The sequence below is a fragment of the Pistacia vera genome, unplaced genomic scaffold (genome assembly GCF_008641045.1).
Source record: "Pistacia vera cultivar Batoury unplaced genomic scaffold, PisVer_v2 Contig658, whole genome shotgun sequence".
Classification (NCBI taxonomy): Eukaryota; Viridiplantae; Streptophyta; class Magnoliopsida; order Sapindales; family Anacardiaceae; genus Pistacia; species Pistacia vera.
The window spans coordinates 373,737-394,270 of NW_022196510.1; the positions used below are offsets into that span (position 1 = coordinate 373,737).

The 20,534-nt window shown below is 33.6% G+C and overlaps 1 protein-coding gene and 1 pseudogene across 1 annotated transcript; both read right to left on the reverse strand.

The window, feature by feature from the left end:
* Positions 1-3,054: 3,054 nt before the first annotated feature.
* On the reverse strand, positions 3,055-5,600 carry LOC116112250 (annotated as a pseudogene).
* A 1,667-nt stretch (positions 5,601-7,267) lies between these two features.
* On the reverse strand, positions 7,268-11,375 carry LOC116112274. The gene is made up of 8 exons (XM_031398435.1): positions 11,092-11,375; positions 10,876-10,945; positions 9,931-10,021; positions 9,726-9,787; positions 8,729-9,039; positions 8,622-8,655; positions 8,410-8,538; positions 7,268-7,716 (listed from the first exon to the last, which is right to left on the reverse strand). Exons 1-8 carry the CDS (start codon positions 11,137-11,139, stop codon positions 7,526-7,528), a joined length of 936 nt encoding a protein of 311 aa, XP_031254295.1. The 5' UTR covers positions 11,140-11,375; the 3' UTR covers positions 7,268-7,525.
* Positions 11,376-20,534: the final 9,159 nt, after the last annotated feature.

Sequence of the window (20,534 nt, forward strand, 5' to 3'; positions counted from 1 at the left end):
CTAGGGGGCTTCTGTTATGACTAAGAAATCAAAGGCTGACATGGAGTTGCGTAACGAAACGTGGCCTGCTCCCGTCAGAACGGTAAGCGCACGTCAGGCCTGCCAAACGCCCTGGTGCTCCCACGTGTCCGCTAGCCTGCTCTAAATCGCGTGAAATCGGCTTGGAAAATGGGTAGTGGGACGTAAAATCAGATTAGGTCCTGACAATCACACCAACCCAAGGATTTAGTGATGATTACAGACATACAACTGGGTATAAGAAGAGGAAGACCCCTTCATTAAGGGGATTCGACAATTTTTACAAAAAAACTCTCTCTCTCTCTCGCTTTTGTATCTATTTCCCAACCTTTTGTAAGTCAGTCCGCTGTCGCGACCTAACCCACACTATCAATATCAATACAAATCAGTGGACGTAGGACTTGCTATCTGAGCATCCGAACCACTTTAAAAACTCTCATAGCATTTATTTCGCTTTTTATATTCACTTTCACGTGTGCTTTTTGATCAATCAATGCTGCACACGTATCAGTTAGTTGGTGCCCAAAATCAAGCATTAACAGTATGCATGCACCCTTACCATAGAAGAAGTATTATTTTGCACCATCTTCCTTACCATGGTAGAAATATTTGTTGCAAAATAATTTCCTGTATCAGGAACCAAGCTGTCATCTTATTGTAACCCAGATTCCACCTGAAATAAGAATTATAGAGAAACAAGAATTAATTGTGTGAACAGAAGATATCTATTTGTAAGACTCATTGCCCAAACAGTGAGTTGACGATTGCTAAGATTCTACCTGAAGCAAGAATCATAGATAAACAAGTATTAGATCTTGATACTTTCCTCCTGCATTATGTATTTACTTGATCTTTGAAAAGTTTCCCGAGATGCATGCTCTATCTCACCTCTGTAGAAGTTTTCTCAGCATATGTTTCAGCATCAGAAGCCAAACGGGGACTCGGTTGATCATCAACGGGAGTTGAAGTATTACTCTTGCCCATTGGATTTTTTTTCTACGTAGCGAAAAACAAAATCCTTATGCAAAAACAAATGATAGAAGTGAATGCTTTAGTATCAAATATTTGGGCCTCACGAGGTTCAATACCGAAATAAATACATTACGGCCCGATGACTTAGTCCAATTTTGGTAGAGCCCATGTTTAAACCCACCTTCTGAATTAACTATTTTATGTGTTGGATTATTCTACAAATTAAACTAAATCGGGTTCCAACCCATTAGTCTACAGTAGTCTATAAATAGAAACTGGAATCCTATTTGCTTTCTAATTCAATCAGGATCCTGAATCTTACTATAATTGGAAGATACTAATTGATAAAAGCAAGTCTCAAACTTCTTTCCTAATTGGAACTCCTCTATCAAATAGGACTCGGAGTCATACTAGGATTCCAACCTTCTTAGTTCTCTATATAAATAGGGGCAAATCCTTTCGTTATTCATTCAAAAACCATCTATAGCTTTAACTCCTAAATTCTTGCTCCCAAGAATCACTATTTTTCCTGCCGTAAAACTTAGTTTCGACTAACTTTACCACCTTCTGCCACTGCAAAAGCTGTTCCCGCTAACTTTGTATTAGTCTAGCCTTAGCTGGCCACATTATTATAATAAACACTTTCCTCTCTTATCCCTCACTAAATACCCTCAACCTCATTGACTTTATGTTTCCTTTATTCTCTTTGTGTAGGTACATCAGATCAGTGACTCGTTTTTTACAAAATCTGTCTTTTCTAAATCAACAGTAAATTTTACCGTGTACAGTAAACTCCAAAAAACGAGAAATGAAAACAGAAAGCAATACACCTTATAACGAGAGTCGTCATCATCGACATAGTACTCGTGCATAACCCAGTCAGTCTTGATCTTCTGCTTAGGAGAAGCACCACGTTTGTAGTAAACATAGTTCTTTTTGCCACCAATCCGCTTGCCAGTACTTTTATCCCTGACTTCACCATCGTTACCTGGTTTTTCCCAGTTAACTCTTCCATTTGTTAGGTGGGCTTGTTTACCCTTCACGTTCTTATATGTTTCAGAGAAAAAGGGCCACGCTTGTTCATCGGAGTTAATTTTTGAAAATTAAATTCACATAAAAAACTGATTGTGATATCTGACCAACTGATTATTGATAGCTTGAATCCACTTACCAGGCAACTTAGATGGATCGAGCTTGAAGATATCAAGCTCATTAATCTGGTCGAGTACAGAAAATTCAGGGTGAAGCCTCTTCTTCTTGAGCAGACGGATGATCTCTATTGGCAGCTTACGGTCCATGGATGCTACCAGAGAGGCCATAGATATCAGAAAGAGTGAAGACAAGAGAGCTAGCTACCTCTGGTCTCCGATGGGGAAGACTTTACGTTTTGACTACACGCTAAGCTTCTTATGTACACAAAATCGGTACTACCTTCAAGTGTGAATGTTTGAAAATTAACACTATAGTCCAAAATCTGTTTTTCTGGGTTCGAATCACCTTAGAGCCAGCCACCACATTTGTGAATTATCTTGGAACATTAGGATTCCAATTCTACTGGTCCTAAATATAATGATATTAGATTATGAATGCATCATTTAAATTCTTTAACAATTTCTTGAGCTAAAAAATTTCCTAAAAATTTTTGACAAGTTAATAAGTGCTTTCTTTATTGGAAATCACAGCACAAAACAGGTTGCTTCTTTTGTACATACTGGAGGGCCTAAAATCGCTTGAGAATTTCCTTTGTGATGCTCAAAACAAGTGTTGCTGGGTTCCGGAAACTTGTCTTTAAAAGGTGGAGAAACTCTACTTCAAACCACTCAATCAAGCAACAAAATTGAGATATAAAGGCAAAGAATAAAGAGCCTCAATTTATTTTCAAGTAAAAAAAATGAATTCATTCATTGATAAACATCCCTTTAATCTGTAAAGAGACAGCTACACTTCTGAAGTAAAGAAAGAATAATCAAAGCACACTCAACAAAGATACACTTTTGGTTCTCTCCCTAATACAAGAAAACAAAAAGGAGTTTTTTTTTTTGTTTTATTTTTTTTTTGTAACAATCAAACTTCACACTCCTTCATTCTTGCACTTGGAGGCTTATACAATTTCTCAACCATCTTTCTATATTCTGCAAAATTCACAGCAAGAAAATTAATCAGACCAACTTCACATGAACCAAATGGGTTTAATATTTCGTGTACCGTCCTGTAGGATGAATCAACATTAAACGCTCAGAATAAACAAGAAAGTGACCCAACTAAGTAGTTTTCATCGATCTATGCATACTTTCTTGATTGCACCATAGCTGAGCTGCTTGACTGTGTTAGAGGAGAGCTGATGTTGGTTCTGAAGATAACGTAAAAAAAGTAGAAACCATAAGAATAATTCACAAAACAAGATGTCAGAATCCCCAAATTCAGAAAAATTATTTGCATACCTCCAAGCAAGCTCTGGATAGATATCAGAATTGTTCTCACATCATAAGCAGATGACCATTTATCCTGTAAATTTTAAACCAACGAAACCGAGTTCAGATGATATGTAACTATATAGAGATAATGCATTTAGAGGAGAAACTTGTGCAGAATGAGGAAGGTTACCTGGAGAATGTCCAAGCAAATATTGCCATAACATCAACATTGGATGGAAGCACCCGTTTCAAACTTCACCTTGGGAGGCTTGAATGGATAATCGTTTGGGAAATAAAGGGATAGCTGTACTCTGTGCCTTCAAAACTGTGTCTTTCTTCCATGGTTGTACTTTCCAGGAAAATGTTGCCCTCTTCAGGGATGCAGATATCCCAGAATCTCCACTCATCTGAAATTATATTGAATTCACTTATAGGAAACTTCGAACTTATCCTTAAGCCTTGAAATAGGATCATTACTCTTGGTGAAAACAGTAACTTTCCTCTTCTTGGTTTATAAATTTTCTCAGAAAGCAAACAGAAATTTAGGTAAAATACAAGAAATAGATCACAGATTCGGGCATAAATTCACTTGTAAGAAACTTAAAATTTTAAAAAGTTGTTTTTCTTAGTGAAAACGGTAACTTTCCTTTTCTGGGTTCTTAATTTTCTTCCCATCCAAACAGAAAATTAGGAAGTAAAAAGAAAAGAACATATAGATCAGTCTCTTACCATTAAGGCCATCAGTTCAGACTGCAATCTGTTCAATCAAACATAAAGAAAAAGAACAGTTAGAAAATCCCAAAAATCCTAAAAAACTTCTAGAAATAAGCATCAAATCAACTTAAAAACCCAATTCAAGAACTCAAGATTCACCTTTGAAAAGGAAGTAAAAAAGAAAAAGAAAGCCCCATAAATCAAGAAAAAATAAACCGACAGAGATTAAACAACACCTCACAAACCCACATTAAATTCACAAAAACAAACACTAAAAAATTAAAAAAAAAAAAATAATGTAATAAATAAACAACCTTTTAAGCACAGATTGACTATCAACGGTCTTGACGCGATTAACAGATTGCTTAGTGGCCGTTGTGGCGGTCGGAGAGGCCACGGAGTGTTGCTTTGGTACCCATAACAGTAGCCATAACTTCGTTTCCTTCTTCTTTTGTTTGATCAATTCTTTATCCAAACAGCAAAATCTAAAGAACCCAGAAAAACAACAAGAGAAAGCTTTGAACTATTCTTTCGAGAGGGAAAAAACGAGAAAAGAAGAAGTGGAGTTTTTTTACTTCTTCTCTTCTTCGTCTGACGGGGACGTTTTTTTTAGAGAGAGAGAGAGAGAGGAGTGAGGAGCGGAGGCTTGTGGGTTTGGTTTAAAACAATGAGGGAGAGGCTAAACGCCGTCGTTTTTGTGGAGTTTTTTAAAATAATATGAACGTTGCAAGGACGGCGTAGATTCGTGCTTTCTTTGGGTAATGCAACGGCTAGTTTTCATGGATGTTTACGTTGCCTGCCTTTCGCTAACATGCGCACCTTGCTTTCTTGAGTTTGGTACTTAAATTAAAAAGAGCGCCTTTGCCACATAGGATGGAATTTGAAAATATTTATCAATCGGAAAAATGGTTATTTTATTTGTTCGCAATCTGATTTGAGATCTTATTTTTAAGATAAGATTGTAAGAGTTAATGAATTAATTTTCATGAGGTAGGATAAAATAAAAAAAAATCTATTAAAGTATAGGAAATAATAAAAACTCGCATGCTGTCAAATTTTAAATATTAAAATAAACGATGAAAGGATAATTTAATAATATATACTAACAACTATTAATAATTCATTAACAACAATTTTTTTTTTGTTATAGTATTGTATATGGGAGAAGTTATGTCTTTAACTCTTAAAATAATACTAAAAATGGGTTGAATTATTGATGTGATATAACCTTTTGATCGGTAATCGATTTTACAGCTTAATTAGACTCGAGCTTATATAACTAATAATTCAATTCAATTTAAAAAAAAAAAAAAAAAAAAAACTCATTTTCCTTTAATTCCTTTCAACTTTCAAGAGGCAAAAGCCCCAAATTGTATTTGCTGTAAAAGTCTAACCCAATAACCCGCACATTTCTCTCCAATTCTCCACTCCAATTGCAATTTGCATCTTCTTGATTTCATCTTCAAATCTTCCTCTCACCATTGTTTTAAAACCCAAAACGGAGGACAAACCGTTTTGCTGTCCGGGTCACGGTTCAATCGGTCCAACCGGTTGGACCGATGACGTCAGCAATATTTTATTTTTAAAAAATTACATATTAACCCCTTAAATTTTAATATATTACAAAAATTCCCCTAAAAAAGTTTAAATTGGTCCCTAAAATTTTTATTTATTCCAAAAATACCCCAATAAAATTACCAATTAATCCATAAACTTTTGATATATCTTCAAAATACCCCTATAAAATTACAAAGTAACCCTCATAATTTTAAAATATTTCAAAAACCCCCCTGAGACCTAAACCGGACCGGAGAAGCTACCGGTTCACGGTCCAACCGGTCCGACCGGCCGGTCCGGTCCGGTTTTTAAAACAGAGCCTCTCACTTTTGTCCATCACGTCAGACATCTTCTTCACTTCTTGGCTTCTTCATTCGTCAGTCTTTGATTCAAGTTTTGGTTTTGTTCATTACTATTCTTATGTTGTTTTAAGTTTTTAGTTATGATGTAAAGATTTGAGCCAGTTTATATATATATATATATATTGGGTTCGGTTGATTAAACTTGGAGAGGATTTTTGTTTATTTTCTAATTTTGTCGTAGTTGTTTAGTTGATTTTTATTCTTTAATAGTGTTAAATTTTGAGATCTTGTTGATTGATATATGTTGGCTTATTTAATATTTGATTTTTCCTCTTCTAATATACAGTTTTACTTTTAATTATAATAAGTTGTGTATAATATAGATGTCAAGAAGAGAATGCTAATTAACTTTTCCATAAGTCAGATTTGAAATCTTAAGTATTTAAAGTATTAAATTAAAAGTTGATGTAGTATATGGAAGGAATTGTATTTGCAATGTGAAAAATAAAAATTCAAGGAAGGCTATGCAAATTCGGGTAAGTGAAAACTGACTTGAATATTCGGATACCCAAAAAATCGAGGATCCTAAAAAGCGGTTTAGTTATTGAGTACCCGATTTTTCTGGCAAAATTGGTTTGGGTACTCGAAAAATTGAGTTCGAAAATAGTCAGATCGACTAGATCCGATCAATTGTGTGTTGTTCCAATGTCAACAGCCGACAGTGACAACGGTGATGACTGTCGATGGTTACTAACGGGTAAATATTGCTTGGGTAGATAAGACTATTTTTGTTAATTTATAAATTTTTATTAAAAAAAGTAATTGTTAAATGTTTTAAGTTGAATAGAAGAAGATTGAATTTTAAATTGAATAATCAATATTAAAACAATCACGTTTTTCACTTTTTTAGAGTAGAGTTTGAAAAGTTAAACAAACAAGAAACAAGATATTCATGCCTATGCTCATGTCTACCTTTTTAATGAATATCCAAATCCGCTCTATTATCCACTCTAAAAAATGGGATGGCATAGATTTAGGTTATTTTTTTAATAGAAAACTTTGGATCACTCCATTAGATTAATACACAGTCACACACACACACACACATATATATATATATTAAAAGTAAAACACTATATATAAAGTATTTATTAGAATAGATTAATCAAAATAATATTTTCTAATATGAAACTTATATTCAAAGTTAAATAATTCTACCACAAAAATTATCCAAAAAATTCATAAACAAACAAAATAAAATTAGAATTTTAAAGTCTAAAATTTGTAGGAGTTTAAGTATCAAACACCATACCAATAAACCCTAAACAATTTAATTACATACCGTGTTTTCAGATTCACAAGTGAAGACGCTAATCGAGCAAGTAGACATTGATTGGAAGGTTTCAATGTCTGCCTAAAACAAGATATACAAGAGCCTATCAAAAGCAGCTCGTCACAACTCAGCAGTTGTCAATTTGAAGAGAAATTTTAAATCAGAAAACAGCAAGAAATCTTAGCTTGATCACAACAGTCAGAAAGGGAGAACTCTTAGTTATGTAGCTTGATCACACGTGCTATCCTCTCGAAAAATATCGGACACATGCTCATACTGAACATTAGGACCTCCCTCATCCACTCGGGCGCTACTCTCTCAAATGTTCCGAGAGATACTACACGGTAGAGCAGCTCTGATTCCTTCCCGGCTGCATTTTCTACCCATGTTAGACTGAATGAGTAACCTGTTATGGACACGACAAAACAATAGTGTCAGTTCAACCCCTGTAATGTAATCTCAATGAGTGCATGATTTTTTTGGGTCAAAATTTGACTGAAACACAACTACACAGAAAACCTGCAGAAGACTGAGATTTAGTGTCAAATACAGAAGTATCAATTAAGCATACATTTGTACGTGCATGCATCCCATGACCTACAATTACAAAGATCTGACAACCCATGTAAGCATGAAGCTGGTCTCTCATTAGGAAAGAAAATGTCTCGATATTTTGTCTAATAACTAGAATCCTTTTCCTCCATCTGTATCCTAAAAGCAGATTTGGTTTATTCAAAATAGAATGCATCCCATATTCCATCTCTCGGATTGGATGCTATTAATTAGTACGACACACCATCAAAATATAGCCTTCTGATCAAATATTAGCTGTAAGAGAGCATTCACTTTAGATTTGATGTGAAATTTCAACATTTCTGGAATTCTTCATGATTTTCTAGTGAGTTCTATCTTCCTACTCGTGTATATTTCCTTTAATCCAATTAGATCTTTTACCAATTTGGATAATAAACAAAAATACATAAATCAAATAACATTTAGACATGGTGGAAAAACAATCAAGCAGGAGTGCAATGGAGAAAAAAGAAAAGAAAAAAAACAGACTCAAGTAAATAGAAAGAATTCCAGAATTAAGAATTACCACTTGATTGATGCAGAGCTGAAATGCATATTCCATCAGTTTGAGAAAGTGCAGATACTTTCATGCCGACTAGGTACTCAACGAGAGCTTGAAACAGACAGTTAGGACAACCACTGTCATTTACATCACCTTAAAAAAGACAAAAAGTTAATACAAACAATTCAAGCAATAACATCATGTATTCATGTGTAAGTAAAATTTCTAAAGTCTACCTGATCTGTCAATAGTTCTTTTGCAACATTCTGGCTGGAATTACAATAAAATAGTCAGAGAGGGAACTAATTATTTCAGCGCAAAAGGCATAGGGCTATAAGCATACCAGCCGATCATATACAAAACCTCCACTGGACACAGTTTCTTTTGATAAATCCTTCATTGATTCTCCTGCAATGGCATCATCTTGGCCACTGCAACTAGGCATAACTGTACCTTCTCTCTCAGTCCTAATTTCACTGCTACGCTTTCTTTTCATTCTTTTGGAGGAGCCAGTAGGCAACTTTCCAGATACAGTTTGGGCACCTTTAGGAGTATTCAGCTGCATGTTATCATTTTTGTCATCCTTTGAGCATGAAGAAATTCTCTCTTGATAAAACTTTTGGAGCCTCTCAACTTCTTCAGACAGAGCTTTATCTGCCACAAATTTTGAGATCCTCAACAGTGAACATGATTTGACTACTTGGCCAGAAAGTTGCCAAATAATATTCAAACATATACTACAAATAGTAAGCTTTTGAATACTTTGATCAATCACTTTCGTGCAAATCAGTCACAATACTTAGACATGAACCATAGAAGTATCAAAAAAGGCTTGGGTATCAAGAAAGCCGTTTAGATATGAGTCTCTAAAAATTTAATCTCGAAGGCAAAACCAAATAAAGAGCTCAAACATGTAGCAGCAATTTGAAGTACACATAGAATCCATCCAATACTTTAAAAAAGTGAACACATTCAGTAGTTATTAATTTGAATGTTTTAACCAACATAACTAGCTGGTATCTGTCAGCTACATCTTTTGTATGATTCACATACAAATGCAAGTATAAAAAGTTCCTAAAAGCAGAACCTTTTACAGAAATTAATCAACTTGAAATGTCATAGTAAGCAATATCTTATAACAATGATTATCAAAAACCTTGGGCATCACACAAACCTTCTTACACAGAATCAATTCTATTTCATTCATAAGCATGAGATGTTTTCCATATAAATATAATGTGTCCAGATGGAATGAGACGAGGGTACTCAAGGTGCAAAATTTTGCCACTAAATGAAGAGTTAACCAAAGAAATCTATCAAACTAACTCATTTTTTCTTACTCTTTTGGTTCTCTTCCATTAAAAGTTTTTGGTACTCAACAACTTGTTCATTGTTGGTGCACCTGCAATGAAAGTAAATATGTTGCAGAGTTCTGTTATTTAAGCCCCTTTATCAAAACAGAAAAACAATATGAGAGAAGAATAAATGAAGAAGAAGGAACAGCACAAATAGAACTAAGAAAAAAGAAAGCTTTAGAAGCCATGCCTGATGGTGTCCACTTCAGTTCTCAAGTTGTTAACTTGAGCACGTAACTGGTCATTATCATTTCTCAAGTATTCTATCAACTCTTCTGCAGCTGCAATGAAATGAATTAAACAGTAAAATACTGAGGAATTTTTAAATTTTGAATTTGATCTATAATTCTAGTGAACAAGGTAAAATAGATATAAAAAAGAAAAACCACTACATTTGAAAAACACTTCATAGGTTTTTTACAGAGATGACATGTTATAAAATAGAAAATTTATCTTTTTTTGATTCTTGAAATTAAACAGACCCAAATAATATCCCAGTTTGACCTTAATAGTTCGAATCATATTGGCAGTGACACAAAAAACTTTGTTACAAATTTATTTTCCTTCATCTGCAAAGACTTATACAAGAGGAACAAACACTAAGAGTATGGTCATTATGCTTACAAAGATGACAACAGACCACAAGCAGTTGATAAATGCTTATGGTCGAATCAACACTAATTGAAATATCCAGAAGTTGTATTTTAAGGCAATGGCAATATGCCATATGATCTTAAAAAAACCTCAAAGATGCAAACATGCTGAAAAAGGCTTCTTCATGTCCACCATAAATCAAGCCTCAAGAACAAAAGAGAAGAAAACAAAATTGAACAGGATTTCTTTTGAAAGCACAGTAACTTCAGATCTTTATATATGTTACAATATCAGTCAACATTTCATTATAAAATTGTCAGCCCAGAAGTGACTGAATTTGACCTAAATTATTCGGATGATAGAACTCACAGCTTGCGTCCAATAATCAAACATATTCGCAAAATAATATAGAAATCAAATCTACGAGCTACATAAAATTTCCATTTCATTTATGGCACTCAGTTCTTGCAATATAACATATCAAGACAACAAAAACTCAATAATTCGGAGAATTAGGTAGATAGGCTGAAGAAATACATACCAGTCACATAATTTACAAACTTCAATTCTTGATCTTTGTTAATTTCTTCAAATTCAGTGAATTTTTTCTTCTGAAAAAGAAAAAAAAAATCAGCTTCTTCTCTCCTCTAATGTAAATCAGCAAGGACTTACATTTCCTACACTTTTCCTTAATTTCTCGGCGATAATTAACAGAAACACAAAAGATTAAAAGAAAAAGAGAAAAAAAAAAAAATACCTTCAATTTATCGTATTTCTCAAAGAGCTTCGCGTACAAAGACTCCATCTACATCAAATAATGCAAAACAAGCGAATTTTCACACTGAATCAAGTTTTCTGTTGTTTTTCCTTGGGTTTCTCGGCGATCAAACACAGAAATGCAGAAATTGAATTAACAAAAGAAGTCGAAAGAAGAAGTAGTGAAGCGATTACCGGTGTTTGGGAACCGAGAAAGCGCGGGGAAGTGAAATTTCAAATTTCAGAGAAGTGGATCTCCGCTCGCTCTCACGGTTTCGACTTGTGGTTGTGGACTTGTGGTTGCCACTGGGGTTTTTCTCACAAATGACCACTTTTTAAAGCATTATAAAAAATCACCAAAGTTTTGAGAAATCGCAAAACTACCCTTATTGGGGAACCACGGTCCATGGGCCTTTCTTGGGCAGTTAGTGTTACATATGGGCCATGGGCCCCTTGGCCCATAGCCCACTTTCATGTGGCTAATTTCTTCATCAAATAATATATATTACTTTTTTTCCTTAAAAAGAATTGAGAATGTATTTAATAATATATTGGAAAAAAATTTATATAGGAATAAAAAAAAAATAATGATACTACATATATTAACCTCACACAATTAATACAAATCAGCCAATGAGTGTTATTTACGAGATTGTTTGGTTTATGTATTAGCTCAAAGAGCTTATTTAAAGTTATAAACACTGTTGAAACTTTTTATTTAAGCTTTTTGGTTTCATATTAAAAGTGTTTATAGGAATATAAATAACCTATTTTAAGGTTTATGGAAGCTGAAATTTGGAGCTTTTCCTATAAACTGTTTTAAGCTTATTAAAAATATTGAAATTCCAAAATAAAAAAATAAAAAAATCCTCATATATTTTATAAATTTGACTTCATCTATTCTTGTATATTAAAGCCGATTTTGATAAATTAATACTAGAAAATATTTTACATTTTATTGACGAAACAAGAAGCAGATTTTTCACATAAGCTCTACTCTTATAAACTTTCTCAAATAAGCTTTTTTTTTTTATTTCAATAATATTATACTTACAAATAAATATTACAAAGATCTCAAAACAAAGTAAGGTAATAAAAAATGAATTGAGGGGTAGAACAAAAAGTCCAATTCATTATATTCACTCTTTTATTCATTTTTTGTCACATCGATTTATATGAAATTTTTTGTAAGTATAACATTATTATTTTTTTTTTTTTAATCTCTAGTCGAGGAAATTGTACCAAACGGATAATATACCCTCAACATTAGCATATAGTTGATCTAGATTGGATCAATATCTTCTATATCTTCGCCCTTCGACATCCCCATATTGGTTAGATATGGAGAATCTCATTGCGCCCGCAACAAAAATACACATTGATCAATGACATGAGATTCGAAAAAGTATTTCTATTAATCATACAAAGCATGAACATAACCCACATTCATATTTGTATTTGATAAACAAACAATTGATCAGACTAATAGAAAACAGATACCAGAACCATCTATGAACAAATTGATCACAGAGTAATTTCAACTCCGCCATTGCTACCTTTCTCAATGCAGAAAAATGAAAGCAAGAAAACCAAACACAACTTGTTTAAGCCACAACCACAACCACAACCACAACCACAGCAAAAGAGTTCTATAACACCAAAACCACCAAATAATTATTAGATTGAAAATGAATTTTGGTAACTTTTATAGAAGGACTCGAAAGGAGCTTCTTGTTGTAAAGTTGACCATCGGGTCAAAAGATCACCTACCCTATTTCCGGCCAATGTCTTTGGCCCCATGCCTTGGCACTCAATGGTCAGCAAAATAGCATCCTTGGCAAATACTTTTGTAATTGTTCATCTTTCATAAATATAAGAATTTCACGTCTGATTATGAAATACGAATACCTTCCTTTTAACAGAATTAATGGTAATCCACTCTAGCAACTAGATAAGTAGCCATATAGTGACTTGTGGGTTCAATTGAACTTACTGAACTTTTCAAAAATTTTAAAAAAGTGTTAATAGTTTAAGGATTTTACAATTTTAACTCAACTTAACTTAACTTCATGTTGATCCCACAAAATAAACTATTAATTATTAATTAATACTTTAAATTTTACTATTTTCTTTATTTTCTCTTTTTTTGTTTTCATGTTATATTTTTCCTTTGGTTGGATACTCAAGAAAGGTTACTCCTTTGGATTATAAGGTAAGATGATATTAATTTTATTTTTATTTTTTTACTTAAAATTAATTCTTTTCTTTTAACTTTCTTAATTGATGAAAGATCATGAAAGGTTACTCCTTTGGATTTTTGTTAAGTTTAATAAATAAGTTTGAAATAATTTTTAGATTTTGATGTGAGTTTTGATTTAATCTTGTTTATGTTGAGGTATGAGTTAATTAATTGTTGTTTCAAGTTGGGTTTGATAAATTGTGGTTAGTTATTGAGTTAATTTTGAATATGTTTTAAAGAATTGATGAAACCCTAAGTTGTAGAGATTTGAGGATTTGATTTAATTTTGATATATTGGTTAATTGTTTGATATTTAGAGTTAGATTTGATGAGTTTTCATCGGTTTATGAGTTGAATTTTATTGGGTTAGTCGAAATTATTTGAAAAGTTATTAGTTGAATTTTGATAAATTTTTGTTGTTTTTAATTGTAATTGCAAATAAATTATATTTCTGATAATAAAAATTATTTTATTTTTTTAGTTATGGACAAGTTTTTGATCAAAAGAAAGATTTCTAATAAGGAACCATCAATTGAACAAAACATAAGGCGTTACAATAATGTTCACAATGAGCTTATGAAATTTAGTTCAAGACAAATATATGTTAAGCTTAATTTGAGTAATCTTCCTGTAGATCTTGAATTGATGATTAAAATTTTATAATATCATCCTAATGATAGAGACAAAGTGAGAAAGACGTATATTTACAAAAAGGACCTGGCTAACCACACAATCATAATTTTAAAAAGCGAGCAGTTAGGAATTTAATGCATTGTTTTAATCTCATTTGAATTAGAGAATATGCAAATTGGTTAGAGTATAATATAGAAAAGGAGAGTGTTTTTGTTTGTGTTGTTATCTTTTAAGATATAAAATTAGCATTGATATTACCTATTGCAACTGCAAGTGTTGAAAGAGTATTTTTTACGATAAAGATTGTGAAAAATCGACCATAGAATCGAATGTGAGATCAATTATTAAATGATTGTCTTATTACATATATTTAGAGAAAGATGTTTGATAGAATTGTCAATGAAGCAATTATGCAACATTTTTAAAATATAAAAAATTATCAAGAACAATTATAGAATTGATAATTTGGTATATATAACTTTTAAAAGTACATTTTTTATATTTATTACTTTAGTATATATTTTATTATAAATTTATCTAACTTTTTTTTTTTTAACCCATTTACTAGCATCCTGGCTACGCCCCTGCCAAAAACCCGCCATTCTTAAACCAGAAAATCAAAACGAGAATACAACTTGAGTTAAAAGCCACAACCAAAACAAAAGAAGGAACGAGGGACTCAGGTTTGAGGATGATTATATTTCTTGAAGCTTGCTTTCCAAACTTTAGCTCTGTCCAAGCAACCACTGAATTTTGAAATGCTAAAATCAACAAATAACTGGTTTCTGTATATGAAAAAATATTCATGAAAAAGTAGTTTTTAAAATTAATGGACTGGCGTACCTTTATTGAAGGATTTGAATGGGCCTTCTTGCTGTCTTCTTGACGAGATGAAGAGCTATGAATTATGAGAGAAACTGATTTTAGCTTCTCTATTAAAGCCAAACGCCTCTTGCCGCTTCTAACATATATGGATGGAAGGTATGTGGATTATCATGGGCCAATACTGTCCTTCATACTTTTTGCACCTGTGCTGTAGCAGAGGACATGCAATGATACTTAGTGCCAAAAGTGAGGAAGGCAGGCCCTTATCCGGAAATGATTTGAGCTTAGGGCAATTAAAGAGAAATAAATTTTCCAAGGAATTGTGGTCTCTGTCAATGGAGGATAGGGATTCCAAGTTTGGAAAATCTGAAATCTCCAGGCTAGTTAGAGAGGAAGGAACCTGGGGAAAGGACACAACATCCGAAGATCGTCCTCCAACCATAAGTTGTCTAAGAGAGGTGAGTCTTTGAAGTCCCCACTCGAACACTGACCTACATATCCTTAGATTTTCAATTTCAAGAAATGTAAGGTTGATGGGAAACCCCTTTTCAGGGAAGGATACAATGCCTGGAGAACCTTCTATAGTTAACTCTTGAAGGAAGGTTAGTTTGTAGATGCAGTTGGGCAGAACCTTCAGTTTCTCACAGGACAAGATTCTGATCTCAGTTAATTTCGGGGAAAGCATCTCTTCCCCTGGAAAGGAAACAAGACTCTTACAGTCTGAAATAATAATGTTCGAGAGATGGCAGAGTTTGGGCAGATCATCAGGTAACACTTCAAAATTTTTACAGGAATAAACCTCAATACATTCAAGAGATGTATTCTGTAACCTTTCTGCTATTGACTCCAGTTTGCGATATGTATCTCTCTAAGAGAACAAAGGTTGTGCAGTGTTTGAGGTAGCTTCACTAGGCTATCGCAGAAGCCCAAACAAAAATATCGTAGTCTACAAGGCAACCCTTGCTGCAGTTGCTTTTCTTCTTCCTCCGCGACTAAGGAAAGAAGTTCTGGAAAACCCTCAATCACCAAATTATCGATACAGTTAATAATTTGCAGTAATCCATTTCCGTTATGCCATAAAGATGTTAGATTTTCACAATTGACAATCTTGAGATCTTCAAGTTTCCATAACCCTTGCACAAACCGCTCTAAAAACACAGGACTTGAAATATCAGAAAGAACCACATAGTTCACTGATCTCATGAGGTCGATTTTACTTCTCACCACTGTCTCTTTAGCAATGTAGTTCTGGCAAGAAATGAGAAAGGACGGTAAAAGGCAAATAACAGCATCCTGGGTATTTTTCCATTAGATGTAGAGGTAAGAAGGTTCGTAAATGTTTGATGTGATAAAATGGCTCAAACCTTTTGGTGCAATCATATTCTCTAGCAGTGTAGGATAAATGGCGAATGTTTTTGAAATATTTTCGCTGCTTAACAGCATCTGACATATCCTCTATTCTAAAGAATAGTTCTCCTGCAGCCCTTCATAAGATCATGCATCTCAAATCGAGTAATCTCTCTATTTGAATGTTGAAAAAATGACCTTAATTGTAGATCTTGAAAACTTTTGTGACCTAAATCTTCCATTTGCTTCCCATTGATTTCTCGGTGTAAGAAACCCTCAGCCATCCACAACAAAATTATCTCCTTTTTCTCAAAAGCATAATCTTTTGGAAATATTGAGCAATATGCAAAACATTGTTTCAAATGTGGAGCAAGATATTGGTAGCTTAATCTAAGAGCAGGTAAAATGCTACTCCTCTCTTCAGGCAGATCCCATATCATCCAAAACAAGCAAAAACTTCTTTCCTGATACTGTCCCCTTCAATTTAACTTGAAGCAAATTTAGATCACTAATATCTGTAGAAGTCTCATTAGAACAAGATTGTAGAATACTTTTTGTTACTCTGATAACATTAAAATCATCAGAAACACAAGCCCAGAATTTAAGATCAAAATGACCTTTTACTCTGGCATCATTGTAGACGAGTTGAGCCAAAGTATTCTTCCCCATTCCTCCCATTCCTACAATACCCATACCTTCATCTCTAAACAACCATTCCATTATGGTTTCCTTATCTTTTTCCCTTCCAAATATGGTAGCTTCATTCACCAAGAGGTTGTAGGTAATTTATCTCTGAATTTGCCATACCTCTCCCCTGAATTCTCTTTCAAATGAAGGTTGTTTTCTCCGTTGCGATATCTTGCAATCTGACAGTGATCTCCTTATCTTGGACATCATCATGGAATTGAACTTGAGGGATTTTGGACTGAATTTAGTACAGCAAGTAGGGATGAATCTGCATACCATACTTGTGCTGGCGTCAGCTTCACGTTCAAGCGACAATTTCCTTCGCAAAGCTTCGGTTGCAAATTCATCCAGAATGTCTTCCACGTCGCACGCCAAGTTCCGAAGTTCAGCTAGCCAGATCTTCACAGGCTCCTTGGTTCTCTGCTTCTCCTCTGCATCGCTAGGAACTGTTTGAATCTTCATTAAATTTCTCTCCCACTTCTTGAGATCAGCTAGGATTTCCTCTTGGTGTGCAAACTGCAGCAGTTCAGCTGACGTCAACTTCTTGAAAAGCATCTCCACGGAGGCACTAAGAATAGCCTCTCCAATGATAGACATAGTTCAAACTTTGATTCTTTGAAGAAACCAGGAATTATGGAAAATAATTAGTTTTAAAATCTGCGGAAAGTTTAACTACAAACTAGAAAGAAGAAATTTTTCTCAAGGTAGCGGGTTTTTCCAATTTTCTTTCTTTGTTTCCATCAACCAGTGTATACGAGGTTTTTCCAATTTTTCTTAAGGCAGCGGGTTTTTCCAATAATGTCGTTCAAATAGTGGTAAACATCGGTCAATGGTAGTGACTGTTATTGATCGACATTGAATGGTAGTGAATATTATTGATCGACATTGATTGTAGTTGGGCCAACCACGGCATATTTAAATTTCCTGAATATTAAATTAATTAGCATTTTTTATTTGTCTAAAATTAAAGCTAAGTAACATTGCATTAGTTGAGTAGGCATTAGTTAATGTAGAATCATTACATTATTTTAAACTTTGACATTGTTTAATACAATGCAGTGTTTGTTATTTAGTGCTATGCAATATATTTAATGCTATGTTATGTCGTGTGCCAAATACGTCCATCTAGTAACTATTTATACTAAAAGATAAATATTTATTATCTTTGATTCGTGGGTAGCTTGAATGGTTAGGATATGTTGGAGATAGGGGATGTTTGTCTGAGCTTATGAAAATTAGCTTATAAGCAACAATTGCTTATAAGCTAAAACTAACTTATAAGCATTTGAAATTTTAAGCAATTACGTGTTTGGTTAAAGTACTTATAAGTGACTGATAAGTAATTGACGCGTTTGGTAAAATGTGGCTTTTAAGTACATTTTATTATAAAATTACTAAAAAAGGTACTACATTAAACAATGACATACTATGAAATTTTAAAATTAAACAAGGATAATGTGGTAATATACTTGGTCAAACTAGCTTATAAGCAAAGTGCTTATAAGCCAAAAAAAAAAAAAAGTACCTCTCCCCAACTTATTTTTTTAGCTTATAAGCTCAAAAAAATTATAAACAAACAAGTCAGCTTATAAGCAAGTTTGACCAGCTTATAAGCTTAGACAAACACCCTCATAGTGCAGATAGACACACGGCCTCATGTTCGATTTTTCATTTGAACATCTGTGATTTAAGTGTCGTGACAGTGGATTGTTACGCTAGTCTCTCCTGAAAATTAATCGAGGTCTGCGTAAATTGACACACACATATATATGTGTGTGTGTGTGTGTGTGTGTAAATATAACTGAATTTTTAATTTTCTTCCCCAAATTTTTAATATATATATATATTATATGAATAATGCTATGCTTACTCACAAACTTACTAATCACTTTATTCACCTTTGTTAAAATTACATATGGTACCAGTACTATGCTTTATATTTACAAAAGTTAGTATGATGGTTAGTAAGTTCGTGAGTAAGCATAACATTATTGATATTATATAGAGTAATGCTACAGTTACCGATGGGTATGCACTGAATTTGTGCACCGAATAACGTGATAAAATCCTGACCGTTTATTCATTATAAGTTAATATTAATCAACGGTCAAGATTTTGTCACGTCATTCGGTGCACAATTTCGGTGTACACTTTTCAGTAACTCTATCATTTTCCTATTATATAAGTTGGTTTTTTGTCAGAATTCGAATTTTCTTTCCTGAAAATTTTAAAATAAGACTGGCCAGGGGATTAAACTATGTTAAGAGATGCAAAAGATGAAAAGAAAAGAGAAAAATACCTTCAATTTATCGTCTTCATCATAGAGCTTCACGTACAAAGAAAGACTCCATCTCCATCAAATAATGCAGAACAAGCTCATTCAATTCTTTCAAAAAGGATACATGAAATATTGGCTAAAGTCTAAAGATACAGCCATATACCTTATGTATACATTACATATAGGCCAGAAAGCCCTTTTAGGGTTTATTCTAGAATTCTGAAAAGTGTTTGCTTCATCTCATCAAGAAGACAGCAACCCTTCAGCTTAATCTGTTTATAAAGGTAGATGAAGTCATAGTCAAAATATATTATATTGTTAACCATTTTTCACAGAAAACAATTAATCATTTGGTGGTTTTGCTGTTTCAGAATTTGGAAGTTTGCTTGGACAGAGTTAATTTTTGGAGGAATCGTTCACAGCTTAGCTTCTAGATCAAGAAATAGTCATCTGAAACATGAGCCATCTGGGATTGGAAATGACCTCTAAAATCCAATGTTAGCTGATGTTTTGATAAACATTTTTGTAATTAGTTCGTCACCTTACTGAAAATTAATGATTTTGGAAGGAAAATGTTGATGCTTGATTTTGATACTAACGACTCACACGTGCAAAGTGCTAAGCGGACTTAAAAATCACACGTGCAAAGTGTTAATGAAATGAAACAATGAATGAGAAGCGATATTTAAAGTGATTCGGATGCTCAAAAGCGAATCATACGTCTACTGCTATTGTATTAATAAAAGGGTGAAATCAGGTCGTGTGAGGCGAGCTGAATTATAATCTAGAGAGAATACAAAGAGAGAGAAAGGAGAGTATAAGTTGTTTCAGACAAAGATTAGTCAATCCTGTAAATGAGAGTGGTGTCCTTTATTTGTAGTGGGAGAGTTCAAGATGATGATTATAAGTCTGCAAGTGGGTAGATATCGTGCGTATCATTCTTTGCGTCTCATTGGTTACCTGCCTGAGAAATATCCTCAAATTGCGTAAGGCACGGGCAGGTGGATAATTTCTAATCATTCGTAAGCTCGGTACTCACTTGCACTCACCTGTTGTACTAACAAGAACCATACCTCTTCCGTCATTACGCGATATGACAGCGCCTGGATGACATAAAACCTTCCTGAATCCTGATTGGTTTTTGCTGACGAGTCCATGTTAGCCATAACTTTTCAGGCATAACAGAAAACAACACTTTAAACTGTAACAAGGTTTTGTTTTATGCAGTAAGTATATGATGAATTATTCTGTTGTGTTCCTGAAAATCATTTGATATCAATATGGGATCAAGACCTTATCTTCCATTTTCCAGAAAGCGAAACTTTCACTTTATATAACTTTCGAAAGTTCTAAGTAAATGACAAAACTAGCCTTAACGTGGAACCACGGCCCAAAACATAACAGAGCCTTACAAAATTGTTTCTGGGCGGGTTAC

What these genes read in the sequence shown, in the direction of transcription:
- LOC116112274 (XM_031398435.1), bottom strand. Translation starts at nt 11,139, where the DNA reads ATGGAGTCTTTGTACGCGAAGCTCTTTGAGAAATACGATAAATTGAAG. An exon ending in AGAAATACGATAAATTGAAG is followed by an intron (nt 10,946 to 11,091) that starts GTATTTTTTTTT and finishes TTTCTTTTTCAG; the next exon opens with AAGAAAAAATTCACTGAATT. An exon ending in AGCTCTGCATCAATCAAGTG is followed by an intron (nt 7,717 to 8,409) that starts GTAATTCTTAAT and finishes TGTCCATAACAG; the next exon opens with GTTACTCATTCAGTCTAACA.